Raw genomic sequence first — 15,927 nt, forward strand, 5'->3', positions numbered from 1 at the left:
AAAGAAAAGACTCCCAATTTGTATAAAGTTAAACACGTAAGCACAAATGCCGACGTGGCACTAAAATTTTCAATATAGTTTCAGACGCATCATTTTGTCAAATGGAAACCTGTTCAACCAACAAATCACACATGTTTTGTATACCTAAATTACCTACGTAAATTCTATGTATACTTTCGAAATACAAAATTAAATTCTCAAATCTAGTCGGTGCCCTTTCTAACGTGAGAAGTGGTCCCTTTCATAGTTGAGTCTATAGTGGTAATTAGAGGACACGTCTGATTGTTCGCGTCTAATGTGACACAGTCCCTCCCAACTATATAATCAATGCTATGCACATATAACTCCCATTTTAAAACCCTATGGGGTTGTTTGGTATGCGGTATTAGTTGGGATTTCCCAAACAAAGTATAAAGTGCACCCCAAATTTAAAGATGGGACATCCCATCTTATGCCATTAATTCTGAAATTATTTTATCTCATCTCCTAGCATTTATAATTCAATCCCAAGAGATTTTGGATACCTACTTCCCCGTGATTATAATCCCGAGATAATTTTATCTATGTACCAAACGACCCCTATAAATAGAATAGAGGGACATTGCCCGTAAGCATGAAGTAAGAAGCCCAACAAAGAATAATACATTATGGAAGAAATAGCTTTCAGCTCTCTATTGGCCTCAATGGGGTGCCTTGAAATATTTATAGCTATCTTTTTCTTTCTTGTGTTCTGGCTCTGGGCTTTAGGAGATAGTAATAAAAATGGCCTACCAAGAAATTACCCATTTGTTGGGATGCTCCCAACTCTTATTCCCAATAGAATCCATGAAAAGATTGTAGAGGTTCTTTCAAAAACCGAAGGTAATTTCTTGCTGAAAGGCCCTTGGTTTACTAATATGGACATTCTTACCACAGTGGATCCTGCAAATGTGCACTTTATCATGAGTGCAAATTTTCCAAATTTTAGGAAAGGGCCAGAATTCAAGAAGATTTTCCACGTTTTTGGCGATGGGATTTTCAATTCCGACTTTGATTCGTGGAAGGATCAGAGGAAACTCGCTAAAGAAATGACCGCTCATCAGAGATTCCACAAGTTTTTGATAAAAACTAGCTGGTACAAGGTCGAAAATGGCCTGATTCCGGTCCTCGAATTCGTGGCCAAAGAAGGCAGAGTTGTTGATTTGCAAGATGTTTTCAAGAGATTCTCATTTGATACAACATTTAAATTAGTAATGGGCTTTGATCCTGGCTGCCTCTCTCTTGACCTCCCTGAGAGTCCCTTCTCAAATGCCATGGATGATGTTAATTATGTCTCGTTCGTACGCCATATATTGCCCGAAAGCATCTGGAAGTTGCAAAAACGGCTTGGAATTGGGCCAGAGATGAAACTTGTCAAAGCAGAGGAAGTCATTGACCAAGTTATATTTAAGTATATATCGATGAAACGTGACGAATTGAGCAGAGGAGAAAAAATGAAGGAAGATGAAGATGGTTTCGACTTATTAACATCATACATGGTACTCAATGACGGAGAAACAAAAACAGAGTTGAAGTTTGATGATAAGTTGAAAAGAACATAAGGGAAGAACTTAAAGTGATCATCCCGGAGAAAGAAGGCCGAAAACAGAGGGCTTTTACGGTGGAAGAGTTGAAAAATGTTGTTTATTTACATGCTGCATTGTCTGAAACGCTGAGGCTATATCCCCCGGTTGCGTTCGAGCATAAGACTCCACAAGGACCTGATATTCTCCCAAGTGGTCATTGTGTTCATCCCAAGCTGAGAGTGATAATTAATATGTATGCAATGGGGAGGATGAAATCTATTTGGGGAAAGGATGCCTTAGAATTCAAGCCAGAGAGATGGATCTCGGATCGTGGAACAATGAAACATGAGCCGTCTTCCAGGTTCTTGATTTTCAATGCAGGGCCAAGGACATGTATAGGGAAAGAAGTGGCTTTTACTCAAATGAAAATTGCTGCTGCTGCTATCGTCCATAATTACAAGATTGAAATGGTGGAAGGTCATGTGGTTTGCCCCTATTTCGATGTTATGTTTTGCATGAAACATGGCGTCAGAGTAAGGAATAAGAGGAGGTGGGCCTAGTGTTACTTGTGTTTCATTTTCAAATAATGTTATGTTCATTAGCCTAAAAAGCAAAGAATAATAAAAGTTTGTTACCCGTTTCCAATGAAAATTGTGGCTGCTACGATGGTAATCCCGTGGTAGTGATGTTTTGAATGTCAATTTCAAGATTCGAAATTCAATTGTCCATGTTAAGTAGTCCATGCGATGTAAATCATAATAAAACATGAATGTAATGAGTAACAAAAAAAGTTAAAGTGAAAAGTACAAGCTGAAATTGATTAACAGTTAGTGTAATGTAAAAAGGACAGTTTAACAATCAAATATATAATTGAAAAAGGTTCACAAACATTATCAGCATCAACTGTTTCAAATCCGCTAAAACAGTGTAATATTATTGTCAAATACGATTGATATCATTCCAAGTTTGAAAGTAAAAGGCTTATAACTAACTGTAATAGAAACCCAAATAGTTTCAAAGTAAAAGGCTTATAACTAACTGTAATAGAAACCAAAATAGTTTCAGAAAACAATGAGGATAACTAATGAACGTTACTAAGGAAACTGACGAAATGAAAAGTTCACCAAAAAATTAAATTTAATATTACAAAAGGAAAATATTAAAATAAAAAAGGACCTGCTTGAAGACAATACAAGGGACTTCTTAAGAGGATTTTTCCTGAGAGCTTGAGGACTCTTCACTATTCCATTTAGCATCACATTGACATTCACTGCATGTTACAAAAAAACAAAAGATTGAGATGAAGATGAATGCATGATTACAGAATTAGACAAAATTATATATAATCACATCCAACGGAACCTACAAATAGCACACATAATATATAGATTTCTTGCATTCTTGTAGTATGAATGAAAGAAAGAAAATATATATAGGTGGAACTTGGAATATGAGATAAATGTCTTTTCAGTTTTCTCAATTACTGTAAGAGCACATAAATAGATATTAATATATCTATTGAAGAATAATCACGGATGAATTGCTTTTAGAGAGTTCGTAGGCTATTAAATATAAGATAAATGAAAAATTAGATACATGGTCAGTTTCAACATCAATATTGCTTTTAATCACTAAATCAAAAGCAAGTCAGTAAGTAGAGAAGATCTGTATAGAAGGCCACTTCTAAGTTTTAATTGGGAATATGGCCACTCATTTTCTTTTTCAATTATTTTTCGGTATTAGGGTTTAGAAAAATGGAAATGGGTACTTTTCATAATTTTAAAAAGATTGGAAGTTTTAAGTTATACACTTAAGTCCAGTTGGCTTCAAATAAAATACACAACCACCCCCTCTCTCTCATCCGTCACTTTCTCTTCTTTATTTCTCTTTCTAGCTTGGAACTCTCAAACTTACACCTCTCCCCCAAGCTCTCGCCCAAACGGTAATTTCTTTAACTCCAACTCCGTCGGAGCATTTTGAGCTCCATATTTTACTCCCTCCGTTTCAATTTATATGTGAAATTTCTTTAAAAAACTCTGAAGACTTTTAAACTTGTGGTGTTAAATGAGTCCATGGTTTTGTGTATAAATCATTTCATATTGCCAATTGTCGAAAGAAGTCATTCTTTTTGGCACATTTTTTTTTTTTTTTTTCGATCTTGATAAAAAACTAGTGTTCATAAAGATCTGCTTTTTTTCAAAACCTTTGTTGTTTTGCCTGTTTTTTTGTGGAAATGTGTATTATTTATACTTATTTTTCTTGTTTCGATTTCTTTTTTTTTCTTTTCTATTTTTGCTTTTTGAAATTATATATGGTCTATTAATAGACTTTTGGTCGATTATTGTTATATCGTGGTTGATCAACGTCTCTATTGTTTGTATATAGATCGTATAAATGCCTAGGTGTAGAGGTAGAGGAGGAAAAATACTCCCACGTTCTTGTGCTATGGTTGAAACTCGTTCTAATGCGAATCGTAAGGATAAAAATAGAAGAGGTGAAGAGCTTAGAGGAGATAGAAAAAGAAAAAGAAGTGCAGAAGCTGAGAGTGCGTTCCACTCAGACCCCATTGATGAGTGTAGTGTTGATGGAGATAGAGCTGATAGTAGAGTTGAGAGTGTATCTGAGGATGGTTCAAAACACACTAGTGCTACTGAAGATGTTGATTATTTGTCCTTGCCATATTGTGCAAAGACAATTAACGTTGAAAAGTATGGCTTGATCAATTAGCTAGATGATTATGAATCTTTTGCAGCAAAAGTTTCTATTAGGAGCATGCTGTCGTTGTTAGTTGAATTTAACAATGTGTTGAGAGATCAAAAACTAAGGAAAAAATGGAAGCGTTCCTATTTTGGTCACTTTAGAAAGCTGTCAAAATTCTTTATCAATTTCAACGGATGGATGATCCACTATATGCTTCTTCGTCACGTGGTCTAGAAAAAGAAGCGTGAAATGTGGTTCCTCGTGAACGACAAGCCTGCGTGTTTTGGCTTGAAGGAGTTTGCGTTGATCACCGGTTTAAATTGTGGATCCTATCCCTCCCAATCTAGAGAGGACAGGACAATTAAGAAAGGGGCAGAATTCTACACAAAGGTTACTCGAAAGAAGAAGATTACATCAGACAAGCTATTGTCGGTGATAAGAGGGCCTAGATTAAATAAAGAAGAAAAGCTGAAATGTTGTCTTGTGTGGTTTCTCCATACAATTTTGATGGCCAAAGATGTGTCCAGGGGTGTGGACGCTGATTGGTTTAAAATGGCTGACGATTTGGAATTCTTCCAGAGCTATCCTTGGGGAAAGGAATCCTTTGAACTCACCTTGGAATACTTGATGGACAAGGTAGACGTTCCCAGGCACCACCAAACCCACCTTGATAAGAAGACGCCATCATATGCTCTCTACGGCCTCCCCTGGGCATTAATGGTGCATGTTATAAACCACTGGTGTAGTAGATTATAGACTGTGATTATTTATTTTTACACCCAGCAATTATTTGTGTTATTATAGGTCTGGACTTATGAAGCTTTCCCCGCACTTGGACTGCATGCTAGCAAATAAGATGAGGTTCCTCTGCCTATTTCTAGGATTCTTAGGTGGCACACCACAAAAATGGAGCGATTTACTGAAGGTGATCCATTTAGTATTGGGGAATTTCACGGTATAAATTTGGAGTCTATTATCAATGTTTTTGCAAAAATATAAACTAAATACTAATGTTTTGCGTATTTGTGGGTTGTGCACCCTTACATCATCCCCTGTACAATGCGTGAGATGGAGCGAAGACTACATGAAAGACTTCTTGGCATTTGATGATGAGGTTGATGATCCACATAGATAAATTGAAGATTGAATTGGAAGGAGTGACCGTATTGGTTACATCAAAGAATGGCTCGAAGGCTCCTAGTAGGTTGAGAAAGGAGCCCAACGAGATTTCTGATGGGAATACTCATCATGCCTCAAAGCGTCATAGTAGGTTTGAAAAGTAGTCCAAGGATCCCTCATATGATGTGGAAGATATTCAATCAGAAGATTTTGGTGGTAATGTTGGCATTGGGACTTCTAGGGGTCGTGCCGCACCAAGTGGGGGCCTATCAGTGCCGATAGAGCATGTGGAACTGCAACAGCGTTTGGTGAAGATGGAGGAATCTCTGAATGTTGTTCTCGCTTATGTCGAGGCAGAAAAAATTTAGAAGGATCAAGAAGGCAAAGAAGAAGAATCAGGAGACTGTCAAAGAGAAAGGTGAACTTTTTGAATTTTTTGTTGTAATTGTGTTGTATACGATTTGCATTCTTTTTAATTATGTCCAAAAAAATGCGGACACAAGCACCTATGGAACCATTTGCTATCAACAAGTTAAATGTCTTAGGCATTCTTTTTGAGATCCCTAAAAGTGTCATAGAAGGTTGAGGTCCTTAGACACTGCCGAAGTCGAGCTCTCTGAGGTCAAGAAGTTTGAGTTCCATATGGGCGAGAAGGCGACGGATGTTCCGTGCCAAGCCGCCTAGGTTAATGAGAAGAATGCTAGTCGATCTTGAGAAGGTTGAGGTCCCAGACCCGGTTTTGAAGTCGAGAAACTTGAGAAGGTTGAGGTCAAGAAGTTTGAGTTCCCTATGCCGACCGCTCAAGCGAGAGGCGGCATGTCCTGCTCAAAAGTTAATGAGAAGAATGCTAGTGAGGCGAGTCAAGCTGATGTTGAGTTTGACTCTGAAAAAGTTGTGTCGGGCGTCCTCGCCTAGATTAATGGTTCTTCAGACAACTAATTTGGTTATTTGGGTTGTAACAAACAATTAAGTTTTTGTTGAATGTGTGTGGTGGATGATGACAAACAATCAGTACTAATGTCTGACAGTTTTAACAAACAATTAATTTTGACTGTTTTGGATTAATTTATGCGAAGGTTAGATCATTGAAACCTTTGTATATAATTGTGTTGTTGCCTTTTGAATTTGGATGTGCATAAATATTTTGGATGTTTTCAAATATGATTGTTTTAACAAACAATTAATGTGACTGTTGTGTATCTAAGTGTGTTGTTTCATTGTGAACTTGGATGTCTTCAAATAGGACCTTTTTTACAAGTAGTGGTCACTTCTTAATATAATTATCTATCGGTGACATGAAACCTTATTATCTGCTATGATGATTGTTGATCATCAATTGTGAGTTTATATATACTATTATCGACTATGAATAAAGTTTATACACAAACTCAATAGAGATGTTATAACGCTTGAGGACAAACACATATATTTTTCATATAAATAAAACCCGCTTCATATTGTCCAAAATTCTTGATATGCCAAAATGAAATACCATATTGTCCCACTATAGCAAACATCACTAATAAACCATACAAAAACATCCTTAGTCAAATTATTACATATTGCCATATAGCAAACACCACTAATAAACCATACAAAAGCATCGTTAGTCTATTATTTTTCTCTTGAATTTTCAAGTCAAAATCTTGTTATATAAACCACCACCAACTCCTTGGCTTGGAAAGATATATGTTTTACTTCATCCCTCTCAATTTCAAGACTTCTCCCAACATAACTTTCAAGTGATTCTTCTTTTCTTAGATTCTCTAAACAACGACCGAAGTAATTCCTTGATTCTCTAAAGATTCGGAGACGAGCCTATTTTGCGGCTTTAGATTTGGTTAAGCCTTTTGATGTTAGTGTCTTAGGTCCACATATTCTTTCCTGCTAGGTCTCAAGACCCTTGTCCTAGGCTCATTTGAGATTTTTTTGGTGTTTTGTTGGGGTGTGGATCAATAAACCTGAAATAGTTGCAGCCACTATAATCCTGAAACAAATAGCAATCAATTAGAGTTTTTTGTCCTGAAACCATATAATCCTGAAACCATATAAAAAACGCATACATTTTGAATTAGAAACTTACAGTTCCAACTGCACAATTAAAGAATCTGCGACCTGGGTTCTTTGGGGGGTGTGATGTCTTCAAGACAATATATTCACCGCAAAAACAAATGTCGAGATCTTGTGGTTGAGGTGTTTCGGATAACTGAGACATTTTGGGTATTTTGATAAAAAATAAAAATAAAAATAATAATAATAAAAAGATAATGGTGGAGTTTGATCAAGAAAAGAGACTATGGAGGTGTTTGATCAACAAAAGAGACAATGGAGGTGTTTGAATTTTGAGTCGGTTTTATATAGGGAAGGGTGTATTGTTACCGTTGTAAATTTAAGAATATTTTATTTTATTACCGTTGTAATAAATACGTGGCTTGACAATCGAAATAAAGCTAAGTGTGTCGGGCCTATTAATAAACATAACTATAGTAAATGACTATGATCTATAATTTCTCATTGACACGATCTATGGTGGACCTTTAAGGTTTATTATAAATTACGGGAATAAAGATTTTTATTGAAACGAGAAACCTGCTAAATTTGTACAAGTCCAACGGGCCATAAAAAAAAATGAACCCCAAACCCCAAATCTAAAAAAAGAAAAAAATAAATAAATAAAAAGAATTTATACTATTTAAATATTATAATAACACTTTAATACATCATATGATAATCCCCATCCATTAGAAACATGATCAAAATAGTTTTAGGACACCTAATGGTCCTTAAATCACTAATATTAGTCTAAAAAAGTCAAAAATAAATAAAATAAAATAAATAAAAAGACTTGATACTATTTAAACATTATAATAACACTTTAATACATCATATGAGAGTCCCCATCTATTAGAAACATGATCAAAATAGTTTTAGGACACCTAATGGTCCTTAAATTAATATTTGTACTAAAGTCAAAAATAAACAATAACTTATTTTAAATTGGATCATGTAATATGATTACTATTACATTAAGCTATTTTGATCATGTGTCTAATTGGTGGGGACTCTCATATGATGTATTTAGTGTTATTATAATGTTTAAATAGTATCAAGTCTTTTATTATTTTATTTTATTTTTGGCATTTTGGAATAAAATAAATGATAAAAAGTCGCCCAACCCATTATTGTTTAAAACATTTAATAACACTTTTACATCATTTCAAAATTATGATGATTAAAAGTGTTAATTACAATATTTAAATCATATCACTACTTTCCAATTTCACAATTTATTACTAGTTATTGGCTCAAAAACACATACCTTGTTCTAAGGACAACATTAATTCTTTCAGGATTTGGGTGTTTATTAGAAAAGGTCTTTTAATCATGTCTCTAATTGGTGGGGACTCTATTATGATGTAAAAAATGTTATTATAATGTTTTAAATAGCATGAAGTCTTTTTTTATTTTATTTTATTTTATTCTAAATTTTTGGCTTTTTTAGAAATTTATTGATTTAAGGACCATTAGGTGTCCTAAAACTATTTTGATCATGTGTCTAATGGATGGAGACTCTCATTTGATGTATGTAAAGTGTTATTATAATGTTTATCAATAGTATCAAGTCTTTTTTATTTATTTTATTTTCCTTTTATTTTTGCTATTTTTTTAGATTAATATTATGATTTAAGGACCAAAGAGTCCTAAAACTATTTTGATCATGTGTCTAAGTGGATGGGGACTCTCAATGATGTATTAAAGTGTTATTATAATCTAAATAGTATAAAGTCTTTTTATTTTATTTATTTTTGGCTTTAATTTGGGGTTTGGGGTTTCTTTTTTTTTTTTTTTATTTCTCATTGACTTGGAAAGGGTTGTGCAAATTTAGTAGGCTTCTAGTTCCAATAAAAACCTTTGTTCCCGTAGTTCATAATAAACCTTGAAGGTCCATCATAAAATGTCTCAATGAGTAATTATAGATCATAGTCATTTACTATAGTTATGTTTATTAATAGACCCAACACACTTAGCTTTATTTCGTGGTGATATTGAATTCTCTTAGAAAACAAATGCAACAAAGAAAAGGACATAAATAAAGCACAACACAAGAAATATGAACATCAACTATATATTTCAACAAAACCCCAACCATACCAACAAAAACATAAAAGCATACATGAAAGCCCAAAAAGCCGTTTATGACACTTCCATCTACAACTTTCACCAATGAAAACTTTGCAAAAAACTTTACAACAAAATGAAAATATACATAAAAACTAAAACTACATAACTAAACTAGCGGGGTTGTGGGGGCATGGGTTATGAGGGCATTTGGGTCGATATTCTTTGGGCATGAGGACACGGCCAGTCAAATCGCTCAATCTTGAAATATGAACAGAGACCTTGTCAATCTCTCCCTATCCTCTCCCGCCCTCTAAAGATCCGTTCGAAGTCATTTTGTAGAAGAAGAACGTCTGGTGATGGAGTTTGTATTCTTGGGTGCCTAGGAAGGCAGAGTCTTTTGGGCATTTTGGAGATGAATGATTTGGAATTTCTATGGGCTTAAGTTTATTTGAAATGGAGAAAATAAGGAATGGGAAAGATATAAAGACTGTTTTCATCGATTAAGTGAACCATCACCCAATTTCTAAGAGACATGTGGCTATGGGCATGGAAGTATCGTTTAAATATATATTTTATCAGTGTGATTAGACATGAAATGCTAGTATTTTGAAAAGGTAATCATTACGCTACTCAGTTCCGCGTGATAACGGTTTTAATTGGGGAGTATAGATCTCCTAAAGGAAGATTAATTTCCTAACTATGAACCATTATAAACCAACGGATTGGTTTATTATAAACACGCATAAAGTCTATGATAGACTAAAACAAAGTTGATTAATATTGAACTAATACAATAAAAATACATTCAAATTAAAAAAATCAAGTGGGATGCTCTCTCAAATATTAACACATTGTTTTCTTGTGACTTGCCCCCTTACAAATCGAGCACTTGTTTCTCGTCCCTTTGCTACTTCCCTTGAAAGATTCTGCGACGCCAGGAATAGGCTTCACTCTCTTCCTTCCAAGTTTGGTGTTGTAAGGGGGTGGAGGAATATACATGTTTGCATACTTCTCTGGGACTTCCATTCTGACTTTGTAAGGACTACATTAATAGTTTCACCAAATGCAAGAATGTAAGACTGAACTTTATACATGGGCGAGGAATACTTGTAGATGCTTGAACCATAATCAGGTCCGTACTTCAATCTCAAGGCTGCCATCGCGTGAGCATACGGTAATTTCACCAAGTCGTACTCTTTAAAAGTACATGTTTTGTTCAGTAGATTGACTTTGGTAGTTAGGCCACTGCCGACTATGGTGAACTCGTTGGCATCCCCGTTTATATTATTGACAAACAAGGAGTAGCCCTCATTCATCTTTTTCCTTAGCGTCTTTTCAGCCAAAGGCACAAATAAATTGATTGAACTGCTGATATCTGCATGTCTTTACCTGAAAATTTCAACAAACCTCCTAGAAATGAAAGTGAATGAGGCGGTAACAGGGTACTCTCTTTCATCCCTCAACATTGAGTTTAGCGACTCTGCAATGTTTGTGGTCAGCACATCATATCTATTTGCTGGAAAATATGCCCTGCTCCACTTGTCAAATCCAATATCAAACTCGAGGCAATTAGCAGCTTCGGGGCATTTATCCCTTAATTGCTGAAAATGTTCATTGAACTCCTGGTAACCATATGCCTTTGCTGCATCATAGTATACATGAAGAGAATCTCCATATTGGAAATTTTTTCAAAGGTTATCACCAAGATGCTTCATGCATAGTCCATGATGAGCATGCTCAAAATTTTTGAAAACACCATTGGCTATGCTCTTGTGCCTATCAGAGATGATGCACAAGTCTGGTTCATCGGCGATTATGTACCTCAGCTGCTCGAAGAAGTAGGTCCAGGATTCATCACACTCTTTGTCCGCCACGCAAAAAGCAATTGGATAGATATGGTTCTCAGTATCCTGTGCGACGGCGGACAACAACACACCCTCATACTTGCCGTATAAATGTGTGCCGTCAACGGCAATAACCTTTCGCATGTGTTTATATCCTCGAATGCAAGCTCCGTAAGCTACGAAGTAATATTTGAACCTGTCCGCATCATCAAGACTAATGCAAATTCTGGAACCTGGATTTAGATTTTCAACCATGTACGAATAAGCCGGTAAGCAAGCATACTCGTGCTCCGGTGTCCCCCTAACCATGTTCTTAGCCGTTACACCTGCCTTCCAACACTGCCAATAGCTTAGTTTACAATGGAACTCCCTGAAAACCGTCCTCTGGATTTCCTTTGTCGTTGGCCCTTTGTTGTCAATATAGTCATTCATCAAGACTGATGCAAGGAGAGCTACCGAGGCATGCTTATGAGTGCTCGTAACGTGTTCAACCCCGCAAGTGTGATCACTAACGTACTTGTAAATGCGAAACCTATCCGAGTTGTCGTACTTATTGGCCCGCAACATCCAACCACAATTAGGAGAGGTGCATTCCACCTTATAATATTTGTTGTTACTCTTGTTTGGTTTAAAACAAAACGGGGTCTTTATTGCAGCTTTCTTCAATAAAACCTTTAAATACTCTTTGTTCTCAAATGTTTGCCCACAGTAAAACCGGTTCCATCACTGAAGTTGTGGTTGCTTTGTGAACCACTTAGTGGCTGTCTATCACCTCTACCATTTCCATCACACTCTTCGTCATCACTATCAGGATCATTCATATCCATAAAATGATCACCCATACCCTTATATTGTATCAAAGCTTTATCGGCTGGCGGTTGTGGCAGTAGTGGGTCTGTAGGTGGGGGTGGTGCTGTTAATCTAGAACCAACTTGAGACCTCTCAACAACATTTATTCTTAAAACATGCCTAGAACCAACAACAACAACATCAAGCATGTACAATACCACCTGCCTATCATTCGTTATGAAAGAAGGATGGGTTTTTCCCCTAGTGGACAAAGCATTAATCATATAACTAATGCGCAAGTCACTAGGCTCACAATTTAACTCCCCGCTTTCCATTACGCTCGTGACCAAGTCATTATACGTACCATTGCGACACACGACAATCGGCACTCTCACCTTGCTCACAGAATTCCAATTCCAACATTTTGGGTCTCCTCCCATTCACCCATGTAATCACCACCTACTATAATATATTCTGCAATCGACGCCATAATAAAATATATAATAGACTATGACTTTGGTCTATGCCTGGTCGATGACTCATTGATGACTGTGGTCTATTACTGACCGGAGAGCTGTACTAGATGCAGAACCAAAAAGAGCAAGGATAAAGCTCTTACCAGTTGCGAACTGAGGTATTTGAATGGAGAAGTGACGGAATGTTGGAATGAGGCCAAAATTTTTTCCGGAAAAGTGAGCTTTTACACATTGAGGAAAGGTCCTTCTCAATGATTTCTACTAGATTTTACTTACAATGGCTGAACTATGGAAGCTTGCCGTCGTTGGGGACCGATTATCCGGTGAAAAGCCAAAATTTTCGCCGGAAAAATGGTTAGAAAACCGGAGCTTTTGGAGGGAAATATTTTGTTTTTTATTTCTATTCCAGTTAATAAAAATGTTGGGGCTGAGGGGGCCAAAGTGTAGTTTTCAAAACTTTGGGGCTGGGATTTGACACAACAGTTCTCTGACGTGCTAACGTCATAAATGGTGGCCAAAGCACCAATTTCTGAACACTTATGGCCTTTATCATTATACAATATGTTATGAATGAGCTTTAGTTTTATCTAGTAGTATTATTTATCATCATATTTTTTTTGTATAAGACAAATCATTTTTTGATGGGCTTTTTCGTAATTTAACTTTTGCCTTAGAGTCTTCCCATTTTTAGTATAATTAGTTTCTATGTACGTGCCTCACACTTAATATCCCCGACATGAGAGGAGAAAAATAAAAAACATAAAACATTAACTTAAGGTAGTAGATACTAAAGGTATACAACAATAGACACAACTAGGATATGTGAATATACTCCTTCTGTTTTAATTTATTGATACACTTTCCTTTTTAGTCTGTCCGAAAAAGAATGATACATTTTTATATTTAGAAATAATTTAACTTGAAACTTTTCCTTTTATCTTTAATAAATCATTCACGTGTACCACACAAACATCTATGACTAGTTTTAGATCACAAGTTTCAAAAGACTTCCTTTCTCTCTTAAATTCCGTGCCTAGTCAAACTATATCATATTTGTAACCTTAAAAGATTCGTATTCATACCCACACAAACATCTATGACTAGTTTTAGATCACAAGTTTCAAAAGACTTCCTTTCTCTCTTAAATTCCGTGCCTAGTCAAACTATATCATATTTGTAACCAGAAAAGATTTGAATATTTCATGTAGGACATTAAGATATTAAAGATGGTGGTACTTTTTTTAAAGCTAATTCATACCATGTTTGTTTTATTTAATGTTGCAAAAAATCTTAAGTCATAGCCTCATGAGGTGAGAATCCAAAATCGGAATATAGGTTTAAAAGCCGATGCAAATATGATCTTAATTGTTTCCAACTTTATGTTCTCCCCAACTGATATAGTCCATAATATATAGCTCTTGGAGGAAAGATGATTCCTGTTGGTAAATTTCCTTTCATGTATTGCCAACTTATTGACCAGTTCCTATGCAGCCTTTGTAGAACACTATTGCACAAGTTTTGATTTGGTGCAAAATCCTAAAAGCATGTTTTCCCGAAATAACTTTTTGAAGCACGTGATGTGTCACTACCGATATATATATGAACTATCCCAATATTGAATTTTTATATGTACTTCCGATAATCCAAATAATGGAATGGAGCATGACAAACATGTTAGACATATAAACCAAATACAACATGTCTATACACATATAGAGAGCAAAATCGCGACGTAGTGATTAACATACCTGATACCTCCCGCTATTGTTTTGCTATTAGCGTCGTTGTTTGTGTATTCAACTTTGGTAGATCTTCTATGCATTCAAACCTTGCTCTTAATATGGTATGAAATCAAAAGAAATTTTCTGCTTAGGGACTTTTGAAAGTGCAAGAGGGGGGGGGGGTGAATTGTTAAAATTTTCGCCTCCGTTAGTCGACTAGGTCAAGCTGTGAGTCGACTACCTACTCGCTGAATATTTAGGCAAGTGCAGAAAATAAATGACACATATAGTTTATACCTGCTCCGCATTCAATGCCAATCCTAGGCCCCCTTGGGTTGCAAGGGTGATCTCTCGCAGCCTCTTTATAAGGTTTGGTACAATGAAGGTTTTGAATGAAGTTCCTACGTCTACACTCAAAACACTCTTATTCTTTTTGATACAAAGCCTCACAAACTATAACTCTCCTTTCTCTCTTATTACACTATGAATCACACAGACTAACAATGTTTGTTTGACAAAGTAGCTGCAGCAATGGAGGTAATGAGACCGTTGCATATTCTTCGTTTGTGAGGGCAAAACTCTTTATATTGTTTTGGGCACTTCACACAGAGTTCAACCCAAGGGAATTGATCCTTGGAAATGGAATCGCAGATCCTATTTCCAAGAATAAGACCGAGCCGTTGTCGCTTTCCTCGTGCGTCGAGGTGAACAGCGAGATTTCGTACATCTCATGAGATATGCTCTTGATATTTTTCCTTCTGAAATGATTTGGTGTCGCCGAAATAATTCCTCTTTTAAATTGCAGATGTGATTTCCTTTTTTTTGAAAGATATGCGGCTGAGAGTTACAAAATGGTTGCCCTAACCACGTTTGGGCTAGGAATCCATATGTCGAGCGAGCCCACGACTTCCGTGGGCTTCCAAGTGGGCGGGGTCGTTTTCTGGCTCACATATATGCCTTATGTGATTTAATTTCGTACCTCGCACAAGTAAAATTGTCATCAAAAACTTGACACTAACAATCTCCCCCTTTCGAGGATGACAATTTTAGACAAAGTGTAGTCAACTTCCCCGTAACGATGCTCATTGTTAGAATAAAGGAGGCCCCCCCGACTAGCCGACTAGTCCTTATAGGCTCCCCCCGAGCAGCCGACCGTCATTCTCCCCTTTGGCATCACTCAAAAAACAACACAACAAAATAAAAGCAAGAGGCAAAGAACCATCAAACAAACAACACAACAAACAGGCAAAACCAAGGGACAAAATAGCAAAATAACAAAAGGCAACTAACAGCACTGCCAAGCATAAGAACCACAAAAAAACATTGTTTAAACAGTTAAAAAAAAACTAAAAAGCTATTCTTGACGACGGAAGACTGGGCGACGAAGAAAGTAGGCTAATGTATGCACAATAGCATCCTTCATTTCCGTCGCCGTGTAGTAAGACGTTCGTATAGCAGCAACACTAGCTTGAAGCTCGGTGGACATACTTTTGACCGCTTCCTTAATAACAAGCATTCAACAACAAGTACTAGAGACATCAAGACCTCCGTTTCTCTAGTCACATCGCGAATCTTCTCCACTTGAAATAACGTGGATGCCATTAAGTCTTTA

The 15,927-nt window shown here is 36.2% G+C and overlaps 2 protein-coding genes and 1 pseudogene across 2 annotated transcripts; 2 read left to right on the top strand and 1 right to left on the bottom strand.

Annotated features, from left to right (window-relative positions):
- The first annotated feature begins 602 nt into the window (after window positions 1–602).
- LOC132060124 (alkane hydroxylase MAH1-like) lies at window positions 603–2,274 on the top strand (annotated as a pseudogene).
- A 1,439-nt stretch (window positions 2,275–3,713) lies between these two features.
- Window positions 3,714–5,177, top strand: LOC132060929 (uncharacterized). The gene is made up of 2 exons (XM_059453819.1): window positions 3,714–4,964; window positions 5,049–5,177. Exons 1-2 carry the CDS (start codon window positions 4,494–4,496, stop codon window positions 5,097–5,099), a joined length of 522 nt encoding a protein of 173 aa, XP_059309802.1. The 5' UTR covers window positions 3,714–4,493; the 3' UTR covers window positions 5,100–5,177.
- Window positions 5,178–10,328: 5,151 nt separating this feature from the next.
- Window positions 10,329–11,761, bottom strand: LOC132061564 (uncharacterized). Its single transcript, XM_059454349.1, has 3 exons — window positions 11,188–11,761; window positions 10,893–11,127; window positions 10,329–10,527 (listed from the first exon to the last, which is right to left on the bottom strand). Exons 1-3 carry the CDS (start codon window positions 11,759–11,761, stop codon window positions 10,329–10,331), a joined length of 1,008 nt encoding a protein of 335 aa, XP_059310332.1.
- Window positions 11,762–15,927: the final 4,166 nt, after the last annotated feature.

This window comes from Lycium ferocissimum, chromosome 6 (assembly GCF_029784015.1).
Source record: "Lycium ferocissimum isolate CSIRO_LF1 chromosome 6, AGI_CSIRO_Lferr_CH_V1, whole genome shotgun sequence".
NCBI classification, from domain to species: Eukaryota; Viridiplantae; Streptophyta; class Magnoliopsida; order Solanales; family Solanaceae; genus Lycium; species Lycium ferocissimum.

What these genes read in the sequence shown, in the direction of transcription:
- LOC132060929 (XM_059453819.1), top strand. Translation starts at nt 4,494, where the DNA reads ATGTGGTTCCTCGTGAACGACAAGCCTGCGTGTTTTGGCTTGAAGGAG. An exon ending in GCCTCCCCTGGGCATTAATG is followed by an intron (nt 4,965 to 5,048) that starts GTGCATGTTATA and finishes GTGTTATTATAG; the next exon opens with GTCTGGACTTATGAAGCTTT.
- LOC132061564 (XM_059454349.1), bottom strand. Translation starts at nt 11,761, where the DNA reads ATGAATGACTATATTGACAACAAAGGGCCAACGACAAAGGAAATCCAG. An exon ending in ACTATGCATGAAGCATCTTG is followed by an intron (nt 11,128 to 11,187) that starts GTGATAACCTTT and finishes ACTATGATGCAG; the next exon opens with CAAAGGCATATGGTTACCAG. An exon ending in TTCACTTTCATTTCTAGGAG is followed by an intron (nt 10,528 to 10,892) that starts GTTTGTTGAAAT and finishes CTATTAATGTAG; the next exon opens with TCCTTACAAAGTCAGAATGG.